This window comes from Lepidochelys kempii, chromosome 15 (genome assembly GCF_965140285.1).
Source record: "Lepidochelys kempii isolate rLepKem1 chromosome 15, rLepKem1.hap1, whole genome shotgun sequence".
Classification (NCBI taxonomy): Eukaryota; Metazoa; Chordata; order Testudines; family Cheloniidae; genus Lepidochelys; species Lepidochelys kempii.
The window spans coordinates 24,450,611-24,475,918 of NC_136394.1; the positions used below are offsets into that span (position 1 = coordinate 24,450,611).

At 46.5% G+C, this 25,308-nt stretch overlaps 1 protein-coding gene across 15 annotated transcripts in view; it reads left to right on the top strand.

Moving 5' to 3' along the window:
* The window catches only part of NCOR2 (nuclear receptor corepressor 2), a 412,272-nt gene that overhangs the window by 187,311 nt on the left and 199,653 nt on the right, over nt 1–25,308 (top strand). For 14 of the 15 annotated variants that reach the window (XM_073313442.2, XM_073313441.2, XM_073313453.2 and 11 more), the window contains exons 5-6: nt 12,435–12,614; nt 22,785–22,898. In XM_073313442.2, the coding sequence (XP_073169543.2) occupies nt 12,435–12,614; nt 22,785–22,898 (294 nt within the window). The remainder of the gene's footprint in view (nt 1–12,434; nt 12,615–22,784; nt 22,899–25,308) is intronic. The other variant, XM_073313452.2, reaches the window with a different exon arrangement.

Below are 25,308 nucleotides of genomic sequence, written 5' to 3' on the forward strand. Positions count from 1 at the left end.
TAGGTAGCTCTGAGAGTGCTGTGGAGGTTTTCAAGTTCCAGTGAAAGCGATTGTGGTTTTGAGCCATGATCATGCTGTTGATGGTGAGTAGGGATTATGTGAGTGAGTGAGGAAGAGAGTTGCAGAATGAGGTTTCTGGTTTGCTTTCTTATGTCTTTTCTTCTTCTGGCTGTTTTTTTCCATAGCTGCTCAGTAAAGACTAACTTTCATATAATCTTCCAGTTACTCATGGCATTTCTTAGAGGCAGCTGATAAGCAGGTAACGTTATGGGTAACAGACTTGATTGTAGAATGAATGTATTTATGGAGCGGGAAGAGTGGTGGTAGTAGGAAATATATCAGAAATAATATTGATCAGAGCTTCCAAGTGGCATATGATACCTTTATGAATTCATAAGCACTGGTGGGTCCTTAGCCTTGAAGGTAAAGGTGGGTTATATTGATGGCCGCAAAAGAGTTTTTCTTCTATTGATAATAAAATCCTGTTAAAATTTGCGTGTGACTTTTCTTTAAACAAAAGTGTATTTACTATAAACACAAATATGCCAAGGGAAGATAAGCGAGCTAGCAGTTACGATCCAACAGAACAGCTGATGCCAGTTTTCCAGTAAGCCCCAGTTGGAACCAGTAGAAATCTGCATCAAGGGGTCCCCTGCTGTAGGAAATAATGAAGAGTACTGTGATGTGGATTTCTCTGCTGTGTTCCCATGTGTCAGCTGTCACATGTTGGTCTCTCTAGAGAGCTACAGCTGTGGCCGTTAAAGATCTCAATCATTCTTTTGGGAAGTGGTGGGATGTTAACTGAGCTCCCCTGGCCAAATTCCAAATTGGATAGTTAAATTTTGCCTCCCTAAATTCACCCTGTGATTTCAGTTGGAGAAGTTCTTATTCTTCACTGTTTGATTCTTTTAAAAGACAGCAGACAAACCCCTCTTTTGTAGCTTTGCTGGCAGGTATTCTCTTCCACCCAAGAGATGGTTGCATTTCAGTTATTGCTGAGCAATCCCTCTCTGTGAGGGCTAGTTTCTATATAGTGCAGGAAGTCACTTTGTGGGACAAAATTTCAAACATGGGTTTGAAACAGTGGGGCCTCCAGATCCTACTTGTGCATGTTCAAATTGGCCTTTGTAAACCTAAACAGAATTTACTCCCCCAAGTTCTATTTTTGAGCCTCCAAATGCAGGATTTTGTCATACTCTTATTCTTTCCCACATCTGAAAATGCACCTCCGGTCTCTCTTTCCATCCAATAAACCAAAAGAGCAATGTGTGCGCTTTGAGGTCTGTTTTACCTAGGGTCTTATTTTTTCCTTTGTACTCTGGGCTTTACTTTGTAACGGTGGCAAGTGTTTGCAATCAAGGAAATGTAAACCTCAGATGTAGCTTTATGGAAGTGAGGTGAGTGTGTGTGTGTGGCTTTATGGGAGTGAAAGTGTGCGTGTGGGGGGGCTTCATGGGAGTGAAGTAAGTGTGTGTATGGAGAGAGAGACTTAGCAAACTGTTCAACATCTAAAGATGTCAGCCACAGAAGAGAGGCAGCTAGACATGCAAATGCTGAGGAAAAAGTAGAAGCAGGTTTGTTTATGTGCTAAAAATAGAAGGAAGGGAATGGTGTCTCTCCTTTTTTTTTTTTTTTTTTTTGCCATCACCTTGAATTCATTCATGCAGGGTGTGATTATGTCAGTGGTACTGTAACTGAATTCCTTATGAGGCTAACAGAAGCCCAGCTTGTTACCCAAGCAATTCTTTCTCTGTGAAGCAGATGGTGTCGCATTTAGGGTTGAATTTGTACGTGACCAGAAAAAGGGAGCTCACTTATATTTATTTTTGCTCTTGAGTGCCTTGAGGGCAGGTGAAAGGACACTCTCACACACCAAAATCTACATTGAACAAATGTTAAGGTTGCAAAGTCAAGCACTGAAAGGATAGGAAATGACCGAATTAAGGTTGTCTGTGCAATCTTAATTCAGCCTCCTTGTGCATAAGCATCACGATAGTCTTTAATGACACTTACATACCATTTTTTCCACAGGACCCGTGCCTCGTTTAGTGCACAGGATGGGCAGAGCTCAATGAATGAACAACTATTCAATATTTTGTTTTATCCTCATTGTTGAATGTGTGACCCTAGGTCTCATTTACTGTACGCTATTCAGACCCCGATCTGAATGCAGAATTCTTAATTTCCTCATGAGCTTTTCTACGGCACTCATCACTATAGTATCTGAGTGCATAATTTATTTCCACAGCACACAGATGAGGTGACAGGGGACAGGGTGGTGGTATCCCCATTTTACAGATGAGGAGCCGAGGCACAGAGATATTAAGGTCTAAAAGTGTCCATTAATGTTGGGACTGCATTCGAGTCCTGTGGCTTTCTCCTGCAGGTTGCTGGGCCCAACATGGGGTTTCAGTGAGAGCACAAAAGAGACTAGGGCTCCTTGAAAACTTGTCTCTGTTGCCAACGGAAGTTGGTCCAGTAAAAGATATTACCTCCCCCACCGTGTCTCTGTCGGACTCCCTCCCTGTTCTCAGTTCAGGTGTCTGGACGCAGACCCAACCTGGAGCAGCAATTATAGGGAAAGTCTTTCGGAGCCCCTATAGCCCTGGGATGGAGCCTGCTCAGTCATTCTGGTGGAGAATGGAGCCTGTGCAATCCGATCGCATGTAGGAGCTATGAGGGGATAAAGTATGTTCCGTGAGGACGGAATCCTCAGAGCTGTTAGCTGCTGAATTCGAAGAAGGGTCTATTGCGCATGTGAGAACAGATTTTTCAACCTCAGCCAAATTTGGACCGGTTTTCACAGGAACAGCAAAAGGCACATGCCTGACCCAAGGGCCACCCCTGTCAAATTTCAAGTCCCTGCTCCAAAGCACGGAGGTGCTAAAGCTTCTTATGGAAAAAGTTGCCAGAATATATATATATTTTTTTAAAAACATTGCAAACCAATATATATTTCCCTAACCTCGTTTTTGGGAATGGCTGAACTGTTTTGGCTGAAACTTACAAAAATAAAATAAAATGAAAAATCAACCTGAGGTAGACCCCCAGCATGGAAAATTTCAGCCCAAATGGTTAAAATTTTGGCAAAGTTAAGAGCAGCTGAAAACAGGGTCTTTAAAATGCAAAGGCTCAGACAACCCTTAATAATAGGTGCCCACTACTAGCCCACCTATAATAAATAGTTCGGTAGCTGAGTTTTCATAATTCGTATGATCTCACTAGGGGAATGTGTGACATCAATACAATGATTATCTACTAGCGGGAAATGCAAGGAGGTAATGAGAGAGACAGAACATCCATTGGTTAGTATAAGACCTACGAGTGCAATGGGAGTTTTATGTAAGTCTTTCAGGATTTGGTCATTGTTCTGAGCTGCTTTGAAGCATGTATACATTGTCATTGCTGCTTCTGTATTCTTCTGGAATCTTAGCAAGCCCGGAGGCGGCATCTGTTAAGTATAATAACGTGGAATGGCTTCTTTGAACGCAAACAAGTTTTGCAAGACCAGATACTGCGCTTCAGTTCGTGCATTTAACCAGAACACGAACGGGAAGGGTTTACCAACCTCATAAATCTGTTGGTGGAGATGGGGGAGGGACGGTCAGCATTTGTTACTTATTTTGCAGTTAAATTGCTTCAAGCTGGTTGAAACTTTGGGGAAATTTCTTGACCTAGTTTTGTGCAAGCTAAAAAATTTTTGGGATATTTTGTGCTCTGGCTGCATGGAAATCACCCGGGTACAGGGAATGGAATTGCATGGGTCCTCTCAAAAAGTTTACATATTTAAAAAAAAAAAAAAACAAAAACAACCAATCAATGCTCTCTCTCATACAGCTGCTGAGTCTCCTGCTTCATTAACTCCCGTGAGAATATTTACTATTTAAAATCCTATGAGTATGATATTTTTTTTTACTCTTCTGCTGCTGTCTTCACATGCTGTTGTGTGTGGGAACTGAGGAAAACACAGGTAATCCTTAGATCCCACAGCTTTAAAATTACTTAAATATTCTGATTAGTTTTGCTTGCGAATGTTAGAGTACTTGCTACTCGACTCCTTTTTTGGTGGGCTGTGGGGGTGTATTATTAAGGCACCGTTTACAGTTACTGCACCGTTCTGCAGATGCCTTTTTCACCCACCCCTTTCCTACTATGTTACGGGTGTAGTTACTGTGGTTTAGTAAGAACTACTTCTGCCCATCGCTAGAAGGCAGTCCTGAGACCAAAGGGAGTGTCGTTTGGTGGTCCCAAGTCAGAGCGGTTTGCCTGGTGTTGGGCTGCAGGAATTCTGAACGAGTGCTGCTGTGTTCTTGAGACGTTACTTTTGGCAAGCATTAAATTAACTGCGACCAGGAATCAAGCACAGTTTACAGCACTGCCTGCACTTGGATCAGTCCAGAAAAGCTAACGCCGCCTTTAGTTTTACTGCAAAGATTCGGTCAATGGAAAACCCTAAGGGTTTAAAAATTACATTTCCCTTAAACAGATTGGGCTACAGAAAGGGTCAGTAAAATGCCAGATGATAAAAAAAACAAAAGAAGTTTAATAACCTGATCTGCTTTTCACAGTTATGCTCTTTTACCTCTTTCTGCCTTTCCCGCTGCTGGGAAGATATGACCAGCTAGTCAGTTTCATGGTTGTTTCTATTCATTTTGACTCTCATCTGCTGCATTAGCACAAGGCTGTAATGTTTGGATTGCAGATGCTCTAGGGTTAAGCCTGGTTCCCTCTGGACTTTTAACTATATTTAAATATACATTTGACCTCTTTGGTTTTAACATTTTTATAAGCTTGTTTTTGCAGTGCAATCCAGGGGGAAAATGGGCACTAGATTGGGCATCGGGAGGCCTGGATTCCCTGACCTGCTATCTCTAGTACGAAACTGGAGAAGATACTTCCCAGCCTTCTTCCCCTTCTCCCACTTCCATAGGAATCACAGCCCTTAATAGCCCTTGGGTTTAGTACTTACTCTAGGTTTACGAAATCGCACAATGCTCTCCAAACCACAGGTTCTTGCAGATGGCTAGAGAGCAAATAGTGGCTCTGCCTTGTGGCACAGACTCTTGCTAACTGCATACTGGGAATTTAATTAGTTTGCAGATTTAAGATGCGTTTGATGGGTATGTAGAGATAAGAAAGATTCAGATGACAGAATTATGTCCCCAGATAAAATCGCAGGCATTCATACTCCTCAACTGTCTGTCTAGACGCAAGGGCTTCCTTCATTTTTAGGTCTGAATTGAATTTTGCCCACTGTGGGTCTGCAGCAGTTGTCATCCAGCTGTCTGTTGTAACTGTTTTCTTTTACCCTGTGGGTGTACCTGGGATGTGCAAGCAGAAGGAATTGGGGGTAGAAGCTCAGAGTTCTAACAAAACTCTGTGTTTAATAACTCAATCAATCAAACTGCAGTTGGACAATCCTTTAATTTCCTAATTGTCACGTCTTTCATTAAACTGGGTTAACCAAGTAATTTACAGACATTTGATGTTGAAGTTGCTCATGCTCCTGGAATGAAGAGACTGTTGGTAGACTACTTATTTTATAGATGGGTGAACTGAGGCAGAGAGCCATCATGACTTGCCGGAACACACATACTGAGGCAGTGGTAGAGAGAAGGTTAAAAACAGAGACCTGACTCCCAATTCCGTATCCATAACCACTAGACTTTGCCCCCTCTTTTTCAGACAGCATAGCTTTATTTGACCAGCTTGAAAGTGAAGGTTCCAAAGTTATGACGTGGTGTCCCCTGGGGCTTTGGAAAGGTGGCTGATTCATTGTCAAGAAAACCCAGGTTCAAGCCAGTCACAGCTCGCCCTGAGGTCTGGGTGAGTCCAGATGTGAACAAGGGCTCCATTGTGTGTCTCCCACCATGCCTTCATTCTAAAACCTCTCTCATTTATCTCTTACCTTTCAAAGTGCTAAATGCAGATATGTGTCTGAAGGCAGGAGCAATACTTACTTTGCACCGGCAGGTGATTTGCCCTCCATGGAAGGATTTAAAAAAAAAAAAAAAAAAGCAGCATATTATTGATCTGTCCTTCCCCCACATCCTCCATGCCCCACCCCAGCCCCTTCCTCCTCTTCTTTAGTTCTCTTCAGCTGCACCAGCTGTTTTGAACTCTCTCTTCCCTCTGCCTCGCTTATTCTCCACTCTCCAACCCCACCTCCCGTCTATTTAGTATTACTGCTTCTGATGCACAATGCTAACAGCGCCGTTCTTCTTCAGGCATTGACTGTTCAGCCCACCCAGTGAGGTTGATAGGTTTAATTACTGTGAGGGAAGGTGAAGTGTCTACACTACAAACGTATGTCACTACAGATATGTGGAAAAGCCATACTCCTGAGCGACGCAGTTATCCCAGCCTAACTCCCCGGTGCAGACAGCTCTGTGCCGACGGAAGAGCTTCTCCCTTCGACACAGCTGCCGCCGCTTGTGGAGGTGGATTAACTGTATGCCGACGGGAGAAGCAAAGTAGCGTCTTCCCTTGCAGCTGCATCACTGCAGCACGGTAAGTGTAGACAAGCCCCAAGGCTGCAGAGGGCAGTCCTTGTTGGAGGTGGAGTCGGCATTCAAGAATTCCTGATCTTGTGCTTTGACCGCTTGCCCACGTGCATCTTTTAAACCGCCGTGTGATAGCTGGATCGGGCCCACTGCAGACTCCAATTAAAGTCCGGGAAAGTTGAATCAAGCCCTGAATCGGCAGTTGTTTTAGAAACATTGGGCCATGACGGCTTTACATATTCTTCCCCAGTCTCTGCCGTTTAAAATAAGAGACGCTATCAGTTGCATCCCAGAAGGTGAAGGTGGCACTCATAATATACAGAGCTTTGATTTTATTGGTGGGACCTCCAGTGAAGAGCTGTGATTTTTATTGGTGGGACCTATGCCTGGGACAACCACATACAGAATAAAAATCTAGGACAGGTTCTCCTCTCAGATGGAGTGTGTCTCTAGTGTTAATTGTTTTATTTTATGGCAGCAGCTGTTATTACCAAGGGAGGCTTTACATTAATCCTGGCCCCCCGCCCCCACCCTTGTTCCCCTTGTTATCATACAAATCGCATAATAACAACACCAGGGATAAACAGGGACTACGGTAGCTGTTAGCTGTGTATAAAAACAAATCACATGGAAACAGTATAATTACTGAGAAAGTATCGACTTGAGTAATGAAGTAATTGTTTTCTTCCCTCCAGCAGATTGATTCTAACTCTCTGGGCTGCATGCTGGTTTTGAAGGCTGTGACTACTCGTTAATAAGAAGAATTTTACGTTTCACACTATGTTAATTTAAAACCTGGATGTGATAGGATCCCAGGCGTCAACATCATTATATAGAGCCTGCTTTAAGTGGCTTCTTCAGTGTTAGGAAGCAGACCACTGCTACCATTTAAAAAAACAAAACCACCTTCCCTAGCAGTGAGTTGGGCTCCTGTGTTGGCTGCAGTGGGTTCCTATTTTAAGGATGCAGTTCACAAATATTTGACTTTCTGTTCCAGGATGCTCCCTCAGGATGGGATTTCTCTCTGCAGCTAGCAAGCACAATCCAGCAGTGTCTGGCTTGCTGGGAGCTGGAGCATCCCCCTCTTGGCTGGATGCTTTGAGCTGCCATGTCGCGGGGGTGGGGGGGATAACATTGGAGCAAGGAAAAGGCAGTCCCAGTCATAATGTGAATGGGAGATTCCCAATCTTTTGTTCCTCTCCAAGGGTTCTGTGGGCAGCTGAGAGGCCCATTGGCATGGATCTTCAAAGGATATGTTGTTATGTGCCCATCCTGTTCTCCTTTTTGGCTTTTGCTACCCTGCTTTCTTCTCTTCCCTGGTAATCTTCAGGAGATGCATTGCACTGAGTTGTCGTGTCCCCACAGTGTGCCGTTTCCCTTTGAGGTTTGTGCTACAAGGTCTCTCTCTGTCATGAACGTTTAATGTTGAACCCGTATGAGGTCGGGCTGAATTACTTACATGGCCCCTGTCTCTTTAGAGCATTCCAAACAGCCGGTTTTAGGCGTACTTATGACACGTTTGATGCCAAGATATCAGCACTTGTGCAAAAGAACAGGCAGATTCTCACAGTGACAAAGAACCAACAGTAGAAAAACTGGATGTTCTGGTGACATAGCAATCACTGTGTGTAAGGCGTGCTGTTGTAAGCTTCACTGAGCATCTCCTTATGTATTCTGCCATGGAAACTGGGGAGGGAACAGACCGATTAGGTCACCCAGTCCAGGCCTCTGACAGCACAGGATTGCTCCCAGCAATAGCTGCTGCATCAAAAGAGCCCTAGGCCCTCGTTACTTGACTGAGTCAAGCACAAGAGTATTTTAAATTCATAATCTGCGAACACTCATGCTCAGCGCTCTTCACCCCGGGAGGCAATCAGGCCTCCTTTCCCAGGAAGAGCGCTAATGGAGAAGGTTGGAGTACACCTCGGGGATTCAAGTGCCCACCGCTTGCTGTTACTTAACCTGCTTTGAAAGTCCAGCCTTTTCAAGCTGACTGTGGCAGGCAGCTGTGTCACCATCTTTTCATGTGCACCTGGTTTTTGCGCTTAGGAATAAGGGTTTCTTTTTAAAAACAAGAGTGCTACTCCCTGAACCTCATTATCAGGTGTGAGTTTCCCAAGAGACTTCTGCATTCATTCCCTTTCTCCCGCGTCCTTGTTGTCTGTCTCTCTCTGTCTAGATACCTGTGTCTGTGAAAATGGCAATTCCCCATTTTGAAAGAGCCTCTGAGCACCGCTGACATCGTGCGTGATGACGGTACTTTTATGTAGGGTAGCGCTCTGCCATTCTTTCTGCTCCACTATACCATCGCTTCTCTTCCAGCATCCGTAGGCTGAAAATATGACTGGAGAGCAGAAACAGAGTCTCCAAAGGTTTTACAAAAAGGGCTTTAATCTTTTAAAGTTCCTTACGTTTTGCATATTGCCAAATGTGGGCCAGTTTCACTTGGTTGTTTTGTACTTAGAGTTCGATTCTCTCTCTCGCTCTCTGAAATTGTGGACTGAAATGACTTCTGCTGATTCGCTCACCTACACACCATCACCACACAATTTTCTTCCCACTCCTGCTGTCCCATAGGCTTGAGCAAACCATGCATTGCATGCCTAAAAATCTATCTTCTGCTTCCTCTGGCTTTGAAAATTGAGAGCACAGGGAAGGCTTAACAGTTGCCCATGAGGAAGGCCAGGCCTCAGCTCTCCGCTTGTGGTTGTCAGGTAACTGAGCACTTGCACCATCTTATCCCAGTGTAAATCTAGCGAGACAGAAACCCACTGTTTTGCCTTCTCAGTATGTGTTTAATGCTCTTGTAGCTTGGTTTTTGGAGGGACGTTTGTAGTCAACTTCTTCAGCTGCCTTTGTGGTATCTTCTCATGCTAAGAAATGAAAAAACCCATCCTGTGATAGTAAGGAATGTGGTGGGGGAAAGGATATTAATATCCAGATTGCTACTATGCTTTATCTTCACGGTGGCGGAAGCAGGAGCGGCATTGATGAGCCAACATGCCTCTAAAGCTACCAAACACTCTTACTGGAATAAAGCCATTTGAAGAGAGACCCTCCTGGGTGTTTGGTTTCTGTGAGTCCAGTCTTGGAATTGTACATGTCTTTTTATCCACAAACTCCTTCTCTCTTAGCAGAGTTGTATAAAGGGGGGAGCAAAGAAAAGTAAGAACATTATTCATTAGCCCTTGTGGCCCTGGGGTCAGAAGCTCTGGGACAGCCACTGGCAGGCAAGAATGCCAGGAGAAGAAGGTGCTCACAAAGAGCGTTGACTGTCCTATCTCAGTTCTTTCCAGTGGCTGGAATGGGGCCTGGGCAGAAATCTCTTCCTCTCCATCCTTTGCTGCAACTTCTTCCCCTTTCAGTCCTCCTCTGCTCTGGCTGAGCAAAAGAAAATGATGATTCCCTTTGACTGCGGCACCGAATACCCATCGAGGAGTCAACAGGCTTTGCTTTCTGGGAGGCTAGCACAGTGAAACCTGCTTATAATTGAGTGAAACTTGACTGCAAGCAGCATGAAGCTTCATTTGCAGCGTGGTGAAAATCCCTTGAACAGTATCAAAGCTGTCCAGGGCCGGCTTGAGTGGGGAGCAAGGCTTAAGATGTGGCATTGTGATGCACGCTCCACTTCTAAGGCTGCTTTGGGAGTTCAAAAAGCAGGGGTGGAGGTTACATGCTGCAGCTGCACATTCCAGTAAGCAGCTATTAATTAATTAATTAAGACACGCTCGAGTGTCATTAGGTGGTATCTTTTTTTTACGCACACGTCAATCCCAGAAGGTTTCATCATGGGTAAAGATGTCCGGGCCAGAGCAATTCATAGCGCTTAACTGTGCGGACGCCTGGCGCTTTAACCAACGCAGCAGAACGTTCTTGTGTCGTATCGTTGGCCCCAGCTAGCTGCGGTCTGAGATCACGTCGCCCCGTGCCTCCCAAAGGAGGAAACAGCCCCGAAGTACAAGTGGTAAGTTAATGAATAGCCCACCTGTTGCTGGTCCAGGCGGGAAGTTAGCCTGGCAGTCATCCACAGCCCGGGAGTCAGAGAGAAAGGGAGCCCTTCTGGAAGGAATGAAAAGCACCAGTTGGTGCTGGAGAACAATGGCAGACTTGTCTCTAGTTGTAAGGCTGCTGTAATAAAGGTGCAAAGTTTTGTGTGAACTTCGTTGCTTGTTCGCTTTTTTTTTTTTTTTTCATATTTTTCTCAGAGCAGCTGCAGGGTGATTATTGAGCAGCTTGTGGTTTAAGGTTACAAACTAAACCATCATTTTTACCTCCCCTGTTTCCATCCTGGGGGAAAAGAAACCCCATCCCATCGCAAAATAACTGAACAGATAAACTTAATTACGATGTCTTGTAGCTTACAAATATGAGTGGAATGCATTAGGCCAGAATAGGCTGTCGTATTGGGATCCTGTAGGATCTCACAGCAAAATAGGGTCAGGGCTGGGTCAGCATTGGGACAGGAGACGGTAAGGAACTATGGGGATGCGCTGAGTCAGCATGGAAGCAGGGCCCCACGTGGTGATAGGAAATAAGACACAAAATTGAGAGTCTGATGTGTAGTTACAGATCCTATTGATGCTCTTTATAAAGGCACGAGCGTTAACTTCAGTGTCCTGCCAGGTTGGATGAATCTGTCTCTTGCCTCTTGAAATTCCCCAGGCTGTTTCAGGCCTTGATATTCAAGTCCTTGCTAGACGTGCAGCAAGGCGCTCAAGGTTTCTGGGCTCTGTTGCATGTGAAAGAGGAGGTTGTGTGCAAGCAGATGTTAGTTAAGAGCAAGGCAGAATCCTCTTTGCCGAACTCTACTTGCGTTGGGATGAGCTGATGTTCGTGTCCAGTTCTAAACTACTTCTCACATTGCCATGCGATGTTAATCAGCTGCAGTGCTTCAGCCCAGAGGTGGCTTCATTTCAGTGGTGGGTGAACGGAACCCTTTGCCAAGTTTGTATATCAGTAAGTACACTTCAAGATCTTTGGGGTGAAAGGCATTGCACAACAGCAGGATTATTGTTGAAGACTGTCAGGAGATATTGGCTAATTAGTAGTAGCTAAACCATTACTTTGCTTGGGAAAAATCAAAAGTGCTGAACATTTTGATCTTTTCCCCAGTGGTGTCGTCCCTCCCCCTTCCCCCCCAGCAAACACCATCCTAATGAGAGCTATTCTTTGAAGCTTTGTTAGGTTGCATTGTTCCATGAAGTTTCTTTTTTGAAGAGCACTTCCTCCAACACTGTTTGCTTTAGAGCCTGTAGACAGACATTTGTCATTAGTTCTGTCTATTTTATCTAACCTAGTCTCTCATATAGCTGTCTTTTTTTTCTTATTTATCTGGCACCCACCACCCTAGTATCTGAGCTCCTCCCCAAATTAACAAGAGCATGAAATCCCCCCACCCCCACCCCCCAGGTGGACTAGATCTCTCTCTCTCTCTTGGGGAGGCTTCTGGAATTCTTTTAGAACAAAGTGCGTGCCTGTGTTACTCTCTCTCCCTCAATTTAGTTGTTAGGGCTATTGTCGTGTTAAGTTTTGTGGTAGTCTGGAACCAGTTATCAGTAAAGCTCTGTCCCCTGCCATCAGGAGTTTGACCTGGGAAGTTGATGGTTTTATGGTTTCTGTGGGGTGTGACTGCTGCAGGAATGGATGGTCCCAAAGTGAGTGGCCTTTCTTGGACCAGTACCATGGGTGACCATAAAGATGAAGGCCACCTTCTCATTCTCTGGAGTTTAACTAGCTGTTCTGTGGGGAGCCGGGGAGTTTGTAAAGTGTCCGGGTGATGCGGCCAGCCTTGCTTAGTGTAGCAGGTTCTTTGAAGCGTCCGTGTTAAAGGGCCGGAAAGTGACCAGGGAAGTGCGCATCTGCAACACGTGATGAGGGCATGTGAGGGAGAGGTGCTGAAATCGCTGATCGGATTGTTCTTACTCTCCACAGGAGCGAAGCCTGACAGGAAAGCTGGAACCCGTGTCTCCGGTCAGCCCCGCCCACCCTGACTCGGAGCTGGATCTGTTACCCTCCAGACTTTCGAAGGAGGAGCTGATCCAGAACATGGACCGAGTGGATCGGGAGATCACCATGGTGGAGCAGCAGATCTCCAAGCTGAAAAAGAAACAGGTAGGGTGGCCCAGCACTGATGGAGTGGTATGTCTGTCAGAGCATCCGCACGTCCCTGTAATGGCGGCCCGTCTGTTCCGCGTGTCCACTGCTGTCCGCCGAGGGGTGGCATTGCACAGTTCCACTGAGGGCAGCAATTGCAGCAGCTACTGTACGTAAGGCAAGGCAACTGCTAGCGCTTTAACCAGCGTCTCGCCTAGACTTCCCCTGGACAGCTCGCCGGCCCATCAGCCCTGTTGTTTGTACTGCATTAGCACCAAGAGGCCCAAACCAAGACCAGGGATCCATTGTGCTGTGCGTGCACCTGGTAAATGCCGATCCCGACCCACCTGGTGCTTACAACCTGAATAGAGAAGACAGACAAGGGGTGAGGTAAAGAAGTATTTTTATCCCCGTTATATAGATAGGGAAATGAGGCACAGAGAAACTAAGCCACATGCCCAGGGCCAAGCAAGAAGTGGGTGACAGAGCTGGCAATTGATCCCAGGTCCTCAATCCTGTGCATTGTAATCACAAGACTATTTTTCCTCCCAGCTAGATCTCCAGCAGCAGTACCACGGGGGGAATAGTGCTGCGGGTAATGCAGTGGTGGGAAATGTTAAAAAAAAAAAAAAAAAAGGAGATTGTGCTCTGGTTCTAAATCTGCGAATGCCAAATTCAGCGCTTGGATATTTCCACCCTGAGTCTCAGGAAGGGATTTGCTTCTCTGCAGTGCCCCGGCCGTATAAAACTCCATCCGTTCTGCCTATATTGCATTATATGTTGCTGTTTGTTGTTCCCGACTCGTGGTGGTGCCTGGCACGCTTGGTAGTTCCGTAATCAGTGTGTGCACCAGTTGTCCTGTTCTCCCTCTTCGCCTGGTGTGTGTCTGTGTGTGTGGGTGTCCCAAAATAAAGCTGCAATACTGAGATTTCTCGTTGTAGCTGGAAAACCAACCCAAAGCTTTGTGTGTCGACGCGATAGGGCAGCGCTGCATCAGTGGCAGACTTGGGAACAGCGCCCTCTGCTGTTTTGTGACCTAACCTGCAGCCCCTGCTGTATTGCACTGAGTGATACTCTGCTCCGTGTGCCTGGGCTCAGGCAGATGTAACAGAGGGCTCTGGGCAGCTCCCTTCCTGCAGTCAATTGAGGGGATGGGAGAAGAGACCGTATCTGGTTGCCATCAAATTCTACTGCTGGGCCTTGGGTAGGCGTGTACCACTATTCTAGGGAAGCCCTAGGTCTCACCGTAAGGCCCTTGTTACTGTAGTATCTAGACACATGACTGTTTCCAATGTACATATCTTCCCTGCAGAGATGGCTGCTCTTCATGTTACAGATGAGCGCTGGGAGGCTAAGTGAGTTGCCCAAGGTCACACAGTATGTCTGTGGCAGAGCAGGGAATTGAACCCAGCTCTTCTAAATCTTAGGCTAGTGCTCTAACCACTGGACCATCCTTCCTTGTCTATGTAGCAGAGTAGAAGTCTGCCTGGTAGAAGACTCCACCAGCACATCCCAGGTTTATTGTTCCCACACAGATTACCATAACCCCATTAAGAGATTAACATGACAAAAGTACAGTGGCAGCCTGTGATTTTTATAAAGGTTTTTCAATGCCTAAAGCAAAGCAGTTCTCTTGTGTCTCCTTGTTACCCCTTGTTATTTCCCGTGCGTCAGGAAGCTCTGTAATGCTTGCTGATGACTGCTAATCCCCACCCGCCCGAGAGATGAGCCAGCTCTCCTGATGTGCGTGTGCCCTGGAATTTATGAATTAAGGAGGCGGTATAATTGGGCTGTCATTCTGAATGAAAAACTGGGTCTATTTCCATGCTCCTAGAGGGAAAACAAGTTGCTGATGTTCCTTCCAAGTGCGGCAGAAATGTCACAGGAAGGGAATAATGAGTGTAATAAAAGAACTGAAGAGTCTCCTCTCGTTTCACACACACACAATCGCGCACGCCCATGCACACGCTCGTGCTCACGTGCACTCTCAGCAGGCTGCGCTGTAGCTGGCAGAGAACCAAGCTCTTTAGTCTCTTTATTGAAAGGCCATCCCAAATGCCCCTTTTTTGCTATGAATAGAGTTGAGGTTTTGATGAACAGATGCCTCTCCAGCCCCCTCGTAAGTGGAATCAGGACAGTTTGGTTTTGTTTTTAAATAGTGTGGTGTAATTAGTCCTAGACACCTGTTTTCAGTTGATTTCCCTACAGAGGTATCAAAAGGGCTGGAGCAGGGAGAGGGGAAGGGAGGGGAGCCCGCAGGGCTAAGAAACAGCTGTGATGCCAGGTGAAATGAATGGCCCCAAAACTGCCTTTTCATTGGTGCAGCTGGAACATCTGGAGTGATTTAAAACCACAGAGGATTCCCTTGTTTTATGTTTTGGGAGTTGAGTGGAGTCTGGCCCGCCGTAAGGGCTGAGAGCAATAAGATTCTGGTGCTTGCCACTGGAAGGCTGGTTCCTTTAAAGGCAGACCTGCCAGGACAATGGTGGCGTAATGATAAAGATGGATTCAAAGGACGCTGTCAGCTTTAAACTCCTGGGCCAGATCCCTTGGTCTCCCCAAGCTGCTTTGCAGAGAAGCAGATGGAAGGATGTGGGGGAGGGCAGAATGGGTCAAAGGTAGCTTTAAGACATCTTTACATTCTCTGCTGATAGGGACCTGAAGCCTGCTCTCATCTTATGCCTGGTTCCCTATGCTCCAAGGGACTGTCCTGGCAGCTGGGGAATCAGCCAGATGCATCAGCTTTGCGACCATGCCCCCTTTGCTGAGGCCTGGGAGAGAAATTGGAATAGGAGCGGTAAGAGTGGCCAGGGAGATTTCCTTGCATGCTGCCTGGTCCTGCTGGCCTTTCTGCCTGCTTCACCTGACAAGAGTGGCCCAAACTGACTGCAACGCAGCACTATGCACCAGGTGCTTCCCGCATCTGCAGGGGTGGTGCCCCTTCTCAGGCGGAGCTGCCTCCATGCACCCATCTCAGGAAAGAAGCTGGCACTTTGCACCAACACTGTATTCATTACAGTTCCTTTAAAAAAAAAAAAAAAAAAAAAAAAAGCCCTTGCTCCAAAAAGCTCCCAAGGGACCTTTGGTCCAGCGACCTCGACATGCTGGCAGTGTCCATCCCCCGGTCAGTTTGCAGTGAAGGGGGATTTAGCTTATTGAGAGCAACAGGCTCCACTTAGAGGCTTAGTACTCCTGGAGCCACCTGGCTTTACCAAGGGTGCAGGGCTTCTAGGCCTGTGCAAGCCAGGTCACCAGTGAAGCACAGCTGGGCAGTTTGGCTTGTTTTCTAGTGGAAAGTTGATGTTAAGTCAGTGATTCTGGGAAAGCAAAACGAGATTGTCATTTTACCTTGGATTGGAGATTCCCCCAACTCCTCCAGGGTATAATTCACAGTAGCTGTGGGGACGGTGTCCTCCTAGCAGACAGCTCTGCAGCCCGGCTTTTCCAGAGCTGCTGGATACCCACAGATTGAAGTTAAAGGAGCTACAGGTACTTAGCACCTTTCAAAACCAGGCCATCGTCCTGGAAAGAAAAGGCTTTTATTGTTTGTCTTGGTCTCTCCCCCGGACATTGATTTTATAAATCCTCTGCAAAGGCTCAGATTAGTTACAAAGGCGGCAAAAGTAGCTGCTGACAGATAAACCCCCTTCTCCCTTTTCTTCGCGTGTGGTTCTGTTGCTTGGTGTGCAATCAGTTAGAGATACTGACCGTGGCCTTCCCTCTCCTTAAGAAAGTTCAGTACATCTGGCCTTTAAGGATTCAGTGCAAGAGAAAATATTTGAGAGGTGCGGGGGAAAAAGAGAGAGCAGAAAAGTTCCTCTCTGTAATACTTTGAGAACATTTGGTTCATCTGGGCATCTGAGCCACTGACTTTTAAAGAACATGAGAGAGAAAACAAAAGATATTAGCCAGATCTTCCTTGAGCAAACAGTAGAGCAGTTGTATGAAGCCCTAATGTCTCAATGCATTTTCCCTCTGTCCTTGGGAGGTCTTAGAGACAATTAAACACATTTGTACACAAAGCCTGTGCGCAAAAAAAAAAAAAGCAGCAGCAACAGCGGCTCCTTGGTCGTTCCAAAAATGGCCCTGAAGGCTCTCGCTGGGGTTGGCTGGCAGGAGGGGTTCTGATGAAGCAAAGTCTGATGAAGCAGCCAGGAGCTTTGCTTTCCTGAAATCCAGTGCACCAGCGAGCTGCTTTGTCCAGCTGCCCCTCCCTGGCTTTATTCATGTGTGTTCAATCTCTTTCACTTCTCCCACTAGCCTTCTCTGTCATGACAAGGAAGGATAATCGCCATGCAGTTATTCCTGGCCATGGTACCAGGGATCTTGGAAAAAAAACCACACCCACCCACCAAACATTTTCTGGGATTTTCTTTCTTTGTAAATATTTTCTAAGCCATCTCCAGAATGCTTTTCGGAAGTGTAACGCTGACACCTGCTGGCAAAGGTGGAGCCAGCAGTGGCCTGTAGCCTTGCAGCACTGTAGGGGAGCCCAAGACTTGGCCTATTTGCCAAATCTGCCAGGTAGGTTTATCATGTTCAAGAACAATTCCCCCAACTGAATTTTATCTGCTGTTTCTCAGCCTCTTTTTCTTAGAATATGTGTTAGAAGTAGATTTCCTGAGCTGGAAACCCTGTTTTTCTGTTTTAAGTTGCCATGTTCTTGTGTGTGTAGGCTAATCACTGGTGACTTCTGCCCAGGAACTAGCATGTGCCAGGATTAAACATGAACATTTAAATGTTAGCTACCTCTGAGTAAGGGCAACCGTGCCAGAGACTGACTAGATTCACAGAAGACTGGAAAAACCAGACCCAGCCAAAGCTATTTCAGTTCATACCTCATGCAACTTGATCAAAGAGGAGGGATCTGTGCTTGCTGCCATATGCCCTGCAGATTAAGTATTGTTATTACCGTACCATTGTCGCTGGGGAAGAGAAAGAGGTGCTGCCTTCATTTAGGAACTGATTGGCCTTAAAAGGAGAGGGAAGCGTACGCTGTCCCTAATGACAGGGCTGGGTGTTGCCTCGAAGACCTGCCGTGGGATTTTCAGTTTAGCAGAAGAGGGAAGTTGCAGGCTAGCAGAGGGTTGGCGTGTCGCCGTCAAGACTCCTCCTGATTTTCTGATTGTAAAGGTCACAGTTCCGGCCTGGTTTTTGTGGCAGACCTTTAAGATCCGTCTCTTGATGCTGGCCGCTTTTGCTTTGCCATTTTCCACAAATTCCAAGAAACACTGTTGCTGGCTAAACCGACTGAGATCATCTTTGTAATCTCTGAGAGCACAGAGGGGAAGTAACCCCTAGTCCGTTTGCTCTAATTGGTGGGCCTGCACCTTTGATCATTGTACAGTATTACTCCCACAGAGAGTAGAGAGACTGTAATTCTTCACTGTATTTCAGCTGTAATTAGATTTGCAGGGGTGGTGGTTTTGCTTTTAAGGAGCTGCTTTTAATGAGCCTCCACTTACTGGCAATCATTCATTTCTTGATTTGCCATCAAATCTTCTGTCTTAAATCAATTAGAACAGATTTGACCACTCGGGAAACTTTTTTGTGGGCTGCCAAAATACCTGTCAAAATTTCTAGAGATTTTACCCAAATCCTTTCCCTGATGGAAATTGTGGTTTTTTGTTTTCTGTTTGATAATCTGGGGATCTTTTGTTTCGAATTCCTGGATTTTGTAGTTTTGGGGCCTGTAAAGGGCATCTTTTCTATTATGAGAATAGTGCATGCATTTCATTCCTTGAACCAAACCCTGGATCCTAACACTCTTCGACCCTGGGAAAGTTCTGATCTGGATTGGACCTTTGCTGCTTGGACCCAGCTCTGTTTGGAAGCTGTTCTAGTTGAACAAAGAACTAGAAGTGCACTGTAAGCCCCAGGGGAAAGTAGTTCATCAAGACATGGGTTGCTGATTAGTTCCCAAGTGGAGTTGAACATGTTGGTCCTGACCTGGAAAGCTTTAAGCGGCTTACCTCTTCTTGTTGGGGAACCACTTCACAACTCTGGCAGCATCCATGGAGGGAGATCAGTGGAGACACTTGAGCCAGTGGTCTCCTGGTTTAAACAGGAGGAGACCAGGACTGGGGCATATTCCAAAAAGGGAATATCGAACCCACCTTTTGTCCTTCAGATGCCTTGGTTATTGGGTCTTGAGATCAAACTGCAAGGCATAATATAGATTTCCTCTGGCTTTGGGGCAGTGGGGTGGGTCAAAGGATAGGGGTAGTTGGGGATTGCTGTTTTTATTGTATTGATGGAGCTTTGTATTTGGTCAGGATTGAAAGATCAGCTGAGAAATTAGGTGGATGGACAGGACATAGAATCATAGAATAACAGAGTTGAAAGGGACCTCTGGAGGCCATCTAGTCCAACCCCCTGCCCAGAGCAGGACCAATCCCAACTAAATCATCCCAGCCAGGGCTTTGTCAAGCCTGACCTTAAAAACTTCTAAGGAAGGGGATTCCGCCACCTCTCTAGGTAATGCATTCCAGTGTTTCACCACCCTCCTAGTGAAAAAGTTTTTCCTAATATCCAACCTAAACCTTCCCCACTGCAACTTGAGACCATTACTCCTTATCCTGTCATCTGCTATCACTGAGAATAGTCTAGATCCATCCTCTTTGGATCCACCTTTCAGGTAGTTAAAAGCAGCTATCAAATCCCCCCTCATTCTTCTCTTCCGTAGACTAAACAATCCCAGTTCCCTCAGCCTTTCCTCATAACTCATGTGTTCCAGTCCCCTAATCATTTTTGTTGCCCTTCGCTGGGCTCTCTACAATTTCTCCACATCCTTCTTGTAGCGTGGGGCCCAAAACTGGACACAGTACTCCAGATGAGGCCTCACCAATGTCTAATAGAGGGGAACGATCACGTCCCTCGATCTTCTGGCAGTGCCCCTACTTATACACCCCAAAATGCCATTGGCCTTCTTGGCAACAAGGGCACACTGTTGACTATATCCAGCTTCTCGTCCACTGTCACCCCTAGGTCCTTCTCTGCAGAACTGTTGCCTAGCCATTCGGTCCCTAGTCTGTAGCGGTGCATTGGATTCTTCCGTCCTAAGTGCAGGACTCTGCACTTGTCCTTGTTGAACCTCATCAGATTTCTTTTGGCCCAATCCTCCAATTTGTCTAGGTCCCTCTGTATCCTGTCCCTACCTTCCAGCGTATCTACCACTCCTCCCAGTTAGTGTCATCCGCAAACTTGTTGAGGGTGCAATCCACACCATCCTCCAGATCATTAATGAAGATATTGAACAAAACCGGCCCCAGGACCGACCCTTGGGGCACTCTGCTAGATACCGGCTGCCAACTAGACATGGAGCCATTGATCACTACCCGTTGAGCCCAACAATCTAGCCAACTTTCTACCCACCTTGTAGTGCATCCATCCAGCCCATACTTCTTTAACTTGCTGACAAGAATACTGTGGGAGACCGTGTCAAAAGCTTTGCTAAAGTCGAGGAATAACACGTCCACTGCTTTCCCTTCATCCACAGAACCAGTTATCTCATCATAGAAGGCAATTAGATTAGTCAGGCACGACTTTCCCTTGGTGAATCCATGCTGACTGTTCCTGATCACTTTCCTCTCATCTAAGTGCTTCAGAATTGATTCCTTGAGGACATGCTCCATGATTTTTCCGGGGACAGAGGGGAGGCTGACCGGCCTGTAGTTCCCAGGATCATCCTTCTTCCCTTTTTTAAAGATGGGCACTACATTAGCCTTTTCCAATCTTCTGGGACTTCCCCCGATCGCCATGAGTTTTCAAAGATAATGGCCAATAGCTCTGCAATCACATCCACAATTCCTTTAGCACTCTCAGATGCAACGCATCCGGTCCCAGGGACTTGTGCGCGTCCAGTTTTTCTAAATAATTAAGGGCGCTAGGGTTTGATGCCAAGCCCTTTGGCGTCGGTGGAAAAGCCCTTTCCTGCAGAGCTTCCCAAAAAAACACCATGCCCGATTCCTGATAGTTGACCCCCGCCCTTCTGTCTAACCTGTATGTCACTATTATTTTTTATCTGAATTAACATCCTCAAAGCGTCTTCCAGATTGACTTGTGAGTCTTTGCACAACTCTCTCTCTCTCTTTTTTTTTAGGTTTCCAAGTATGAGACCCGTCTTGCTGGTTCAGGAGCATCATTTCTGATGAGTCATTTGCAGCCCTCCTTTTGTAACCGTTGGATTTGATGCTGTGCCAGAGTTAATTTTTCTCTAGAGCTCTCCAAGGTGCATCCAGGCCATAGCAGGGCTGCCCAAAGGCCAAGTGCCACTTGCAGCGTCCTGGAAATGTGGCTCATGGCCACTCTCTGCCGGTCTCTGCAGGAGCTGACCAAGGGCAGGTTTTTATCTCTGCTGAGCTCAAACAAGCTGCTGCTTCACTTTGTCTTCAGAGCATTCACGTCTAAGTGACTGTCAGGGTTACCCTCGTTTTGCTGTTGGTAAAAGCTGTGGACGTGTCTGGGAACTTGGGTGCGGCTTTTGGGCTCCTGGCTGGTTGCCCAGATCGCCCTCAGCAGATGGAGTTTGGGTACCTCACCTGCACAGCCAGGGTAAGGCTGTGACTCAGAACTAAGGGAACGGCCACATGCCCCTTTTATATGTAGGACCACAGAGGAAGAGATGTACGTTCAGCTGCGATCTCTCTCCAGGGCAGGGGAGTCTGAACTGGTTGCTGGCCCCTTGCTCAGTGCTGTCTAGTTTGCCACTGTTGCGGTGTTGAGTTTTTACCAGATTCTGATACATCCCCTTTGTTTTATTTAACATTGAAAAGGAAAAGGGGATTTGAAAATGGCCTTCCCGAGACAGGCCGTTGGTCTGTAGAGGCCCTGAAGAAAGTGGCTTGTGCTGATGCCCTTTGCTGCAGCTCCTGGGTCAGTCTGACGTTACTAGAATTGTATGAGGTACCGATAGTACAGTAAGTGTGTGGGGCCGTTTGACCATGAGAAGCGGCCCCCTAGTGATGATTAACACCCTGCCTCTGGGCTCCTTAGTAATATCTAAAACATACAATAGCGAAATTTGTCTCTGTGGCCTACCTGCCCGCTTCCCGCCTGCATCTCTGGCCTGTCTCCTGATGCTGCCCTTCATGCATGGGACATACTCCCCTTTGAGATGCCTACAGCTCCCGTCTCCTGATTGGCGGAACCCCTCCTTACATCCTGCCTCTGCAGGGATGCCTGCGGCTCGCTCCCGTCTGGCACTGGGTGGAAGAGCTGCGACTTTTGCCTTTCTGCTAAACTCGGTTCATCCCAGCGTTACCTCATCCTCCCCACCTCGTTTGTCTGTTTCATCTGCCTGCAGTGTCCTCTCTGACACCAGATTGTGACCTCTCTTTGATGCTTAGGCCTGGTCTACACTGGGGGGAGGGAGGGTGAATAATGTAGCTGAAGTCAACGTACTTAGACCTTAGACCTGTCTTCACTGCAGTGAGTCGACAGCTGCCACTCCCCCGTCGACTCCGCCTGCGCCTCTTGCGGCAGTGGGGTACCGGAATTGATGGGAGAGCGCTCGGGGGGGGGTCGATTTATCGCGTCTAGTCTAGACGCGATGGATCGATCACCGCCCGCCGATCTGGCGGGTAGTGTAGACATACCCTTGGTCTTTGATACTTGGCTGTACAGTGCCTAGCACAAGGGAGGCCTCGTGCTTGACTGAGGTTCTGAGGCACTGTTGTAAACAGAAAAAGAATAATAATACGTAGCCACAGAAGGCATCTCACTCAGGTGAAGAACTAGGAAATCAGCAGCAGGCTATTAAACTGAAAGAGTCCAATAACCCTTAACTCCCCCCACTTCCCCCTTAAAACATGAGCGTGGTAAACAGTGCAGCTCCAAATTAAGACATAAACAAGGAACTTTGCTGCTCTGAGAAATGTTTTTCCTCCATGGAATTTTCATTCAGCTGTTTTTTATGCGTCGCATCTGTAGTCGAGCTCCACAGGCCAGATCTAAGAGGGCCACTTTATGCAATTTGTGGCCAGAAAACACCCTGGCTAAGGCAACATGAAATGTTTAAGGGTTGTTCTACCCTCCCCTCCGTTAGCCCCTTTGTCTTGTTGATGTCTCACAGGAAATGGTTTATGGTTACGTTTTCTATTTCTGTCACAGTGCTGGAGAGAGAGAGTCTCCTATGGCCAGAGTGTTTCTTGTTTTGAACCACTCACTCTTCTTTTCAACCTTTCACAGCAACAGTTGGAGGAGGAAGCAGCCAAACCACCAGAGCCTGAGAAGCCGATCTCACCCCCACCTATTGAGTCCAAGCATCGCAGCTTAGTGCAGATAATCTATGATGAGAACAGGGTAAGTCACTTACCGACTAGCGGTTGCTGAACTGACTGACGTATTAACACAGCAGTTGTGTTGTGCATATGCACTCCCTACTCAACTAGCTTTGCGTCTATTATCAGGAAATGACTGCTTGTACCAATTGACCAGGGCCAGGCCAGTGAGGGGGGGATCTGGATTTCCGTCAGTGGCACACGCAAATGGCCTATCTGCCATGTGATCTCTTGTGGAAATTGTGAGAGATGCTGGTTGGTGGGTGTTGACAGGAGCAAGCCAGAGCAAAGGGTGTTAATTGTGTAGTGTGGTTCTTTGTTGCATGTTCTATTGCTGGAAGGGGTGAGGGTTTAATGGGATTAGCCTTGGATTTGAAATACCTAGAATGATGCCCTGGAACCCGACGTGATCAACCAACAGAAACCACTCAGCGTAACATCCTCCTGGGGTAAATTTGGTGCTTGAATTACTGTACGCTCACCTGTAGGGTGATCCCTTAGAAACATAGGCACTCTCTTGTCTGTGTGGGCGACACAGATCCTGTGACGCTTTCTGTCCGCTTCGTGACCTTATCCCAAACTCCCTTCCCATGGCTGGATGTGCTGGTGTGGGGTGCGCTCTTGGTGGCCCCCTTGCCCCCCAATGATGGTCCCCTTTCTGTGTAGCTTGTAAGCACAGTATTGAGTCTGAAATGTTCAAACTTGTGTGCCTCAGATATTTAGGCACCTATGTGGAAGTGGCCTGCTTCCCAGAGGTGCCTAGCGCCTGCAGCTCCCATTGGTCTCATGTCTGAAAATGTTGGCCTATGCCCTATGCAGAGCACTTCGGTATCACAGGGATTATCTGAGAGGTTATCGCTAGCATTCTGCACCTGTCTGGTGTGCGGGGTTCCCTGTGAGCTCAGTGCTGCTCCTGTTAGGGCAGTATTTGGTTGTGACCGCTGGTGGGAAATGTGAGATCTTTAACATTTAAACACCAATCAAGCAAAGAAAACCTCTCCCCCGACCACTTCGTACACACCCTTACCCTTCAAGGTCAAGGACTTTCAGCCTCTCAAAACACATACAGATACATTATCACAGCTTATTATATTTCCCTAAAGTTAAGTATCCTCACACCTTCTTGTCAACTGTCTAAATGGGCCATCTTGATTATCACTACAAAAGTTTTTTTTTCCTCCTGCTGATAATAGCTCATCTTAACTAATTAGCCTCTCACAGTTTGTATGGCAGCTTCTAACTTATCTGTATGTATATATATTTCTTCTTACTATATGTTCCATTCTATGCATCCGATGAAGTGCGCTGTAGCCCACGAAAGCTTATGCTCAAATTTGTTAGTCTCTAAGGTGCCACAAGTACTCCTGTTCTTTTTGCGGATACAGACTAACACGGCTGCTACTCTGAAACTTATTATTGTTGTAACTGATCCGTGTTTTTACTCTTCTGTGGTAAATGTGAGGGTATTGTGGACATTTTTGACTTTGAGTAAGGTGTCCTGAGCTTGGAAACGTTGCATTAGTGGAACGAGTTTGCCCTTTATTTGCTTTCTGAAGAACTGTGTTGCAGGGCAGGGCCTGTGGCTTTAGCTGTGCCAAGTTCCCAACCCCTTGCACTTAGGAAATCCAGTGCAAACCGTGAGTGTGATTATGCAAAACAGAGCGCCGAAGGGCGAAGAGGATTTTAAAGGACTGTGTGATCTGTGCTGAACACTTTAAATGGGGCAAGGCGAATGGAAAGGAGATTGACACAAATCAGCGCTGAATCTGTGGAATTTTAATGCGGCAGCAAACTTTAATAAAACGGTGTGAATTGCTGACAGTGTGTAACTCTCCTTGACTGCTAATTCATTAAACAGGGCCACTGCCTGCAACTGGGGTAGAAGGAGAAATGAATCTGGCTGGGTGCTTTGCGTTGACATTAGAAAACTGGGCCCTTTTGTACGTAATCAAGCACATTCGGTTTAGGTGTTGGGTTTAATGGATGATTCTGCATAAAAGGAAAGTGACTAGCCGCTAATTGTTTTGAATTGCGAGTCCTTTGAATTCACTGTGAGCTGCAGAACTCCAGGTGCCTGATGTTTAAAGATTACATGCCCTGGGCACTACTCCGAGGAAAAGCAATTACTTTGGCATGGTTGTCATTCTTTATAACTCGTGTAAACACCTAGATATGTATGATGCTGTGTGGAACTGTATAAAGAGAGAGGCCCAGATTTTTAGAAATATGCGTGTCTACCTTGAGACAACCTAAAGGGACCTAGGTTTCAGGCGCCAGGTGTGTAAGCACTTCCTGAAAACTCTTGACCCTCTTTAAGTCTTCTCCAGTTGCGCACTCACCATAACTAGTCACTTCGGAGAACCTTGGCCAAAATCCCCACCCGAATTGCTTAGGCTTTAGGTTAAGACAAGAACACCAGGGAGTGGGCAGAC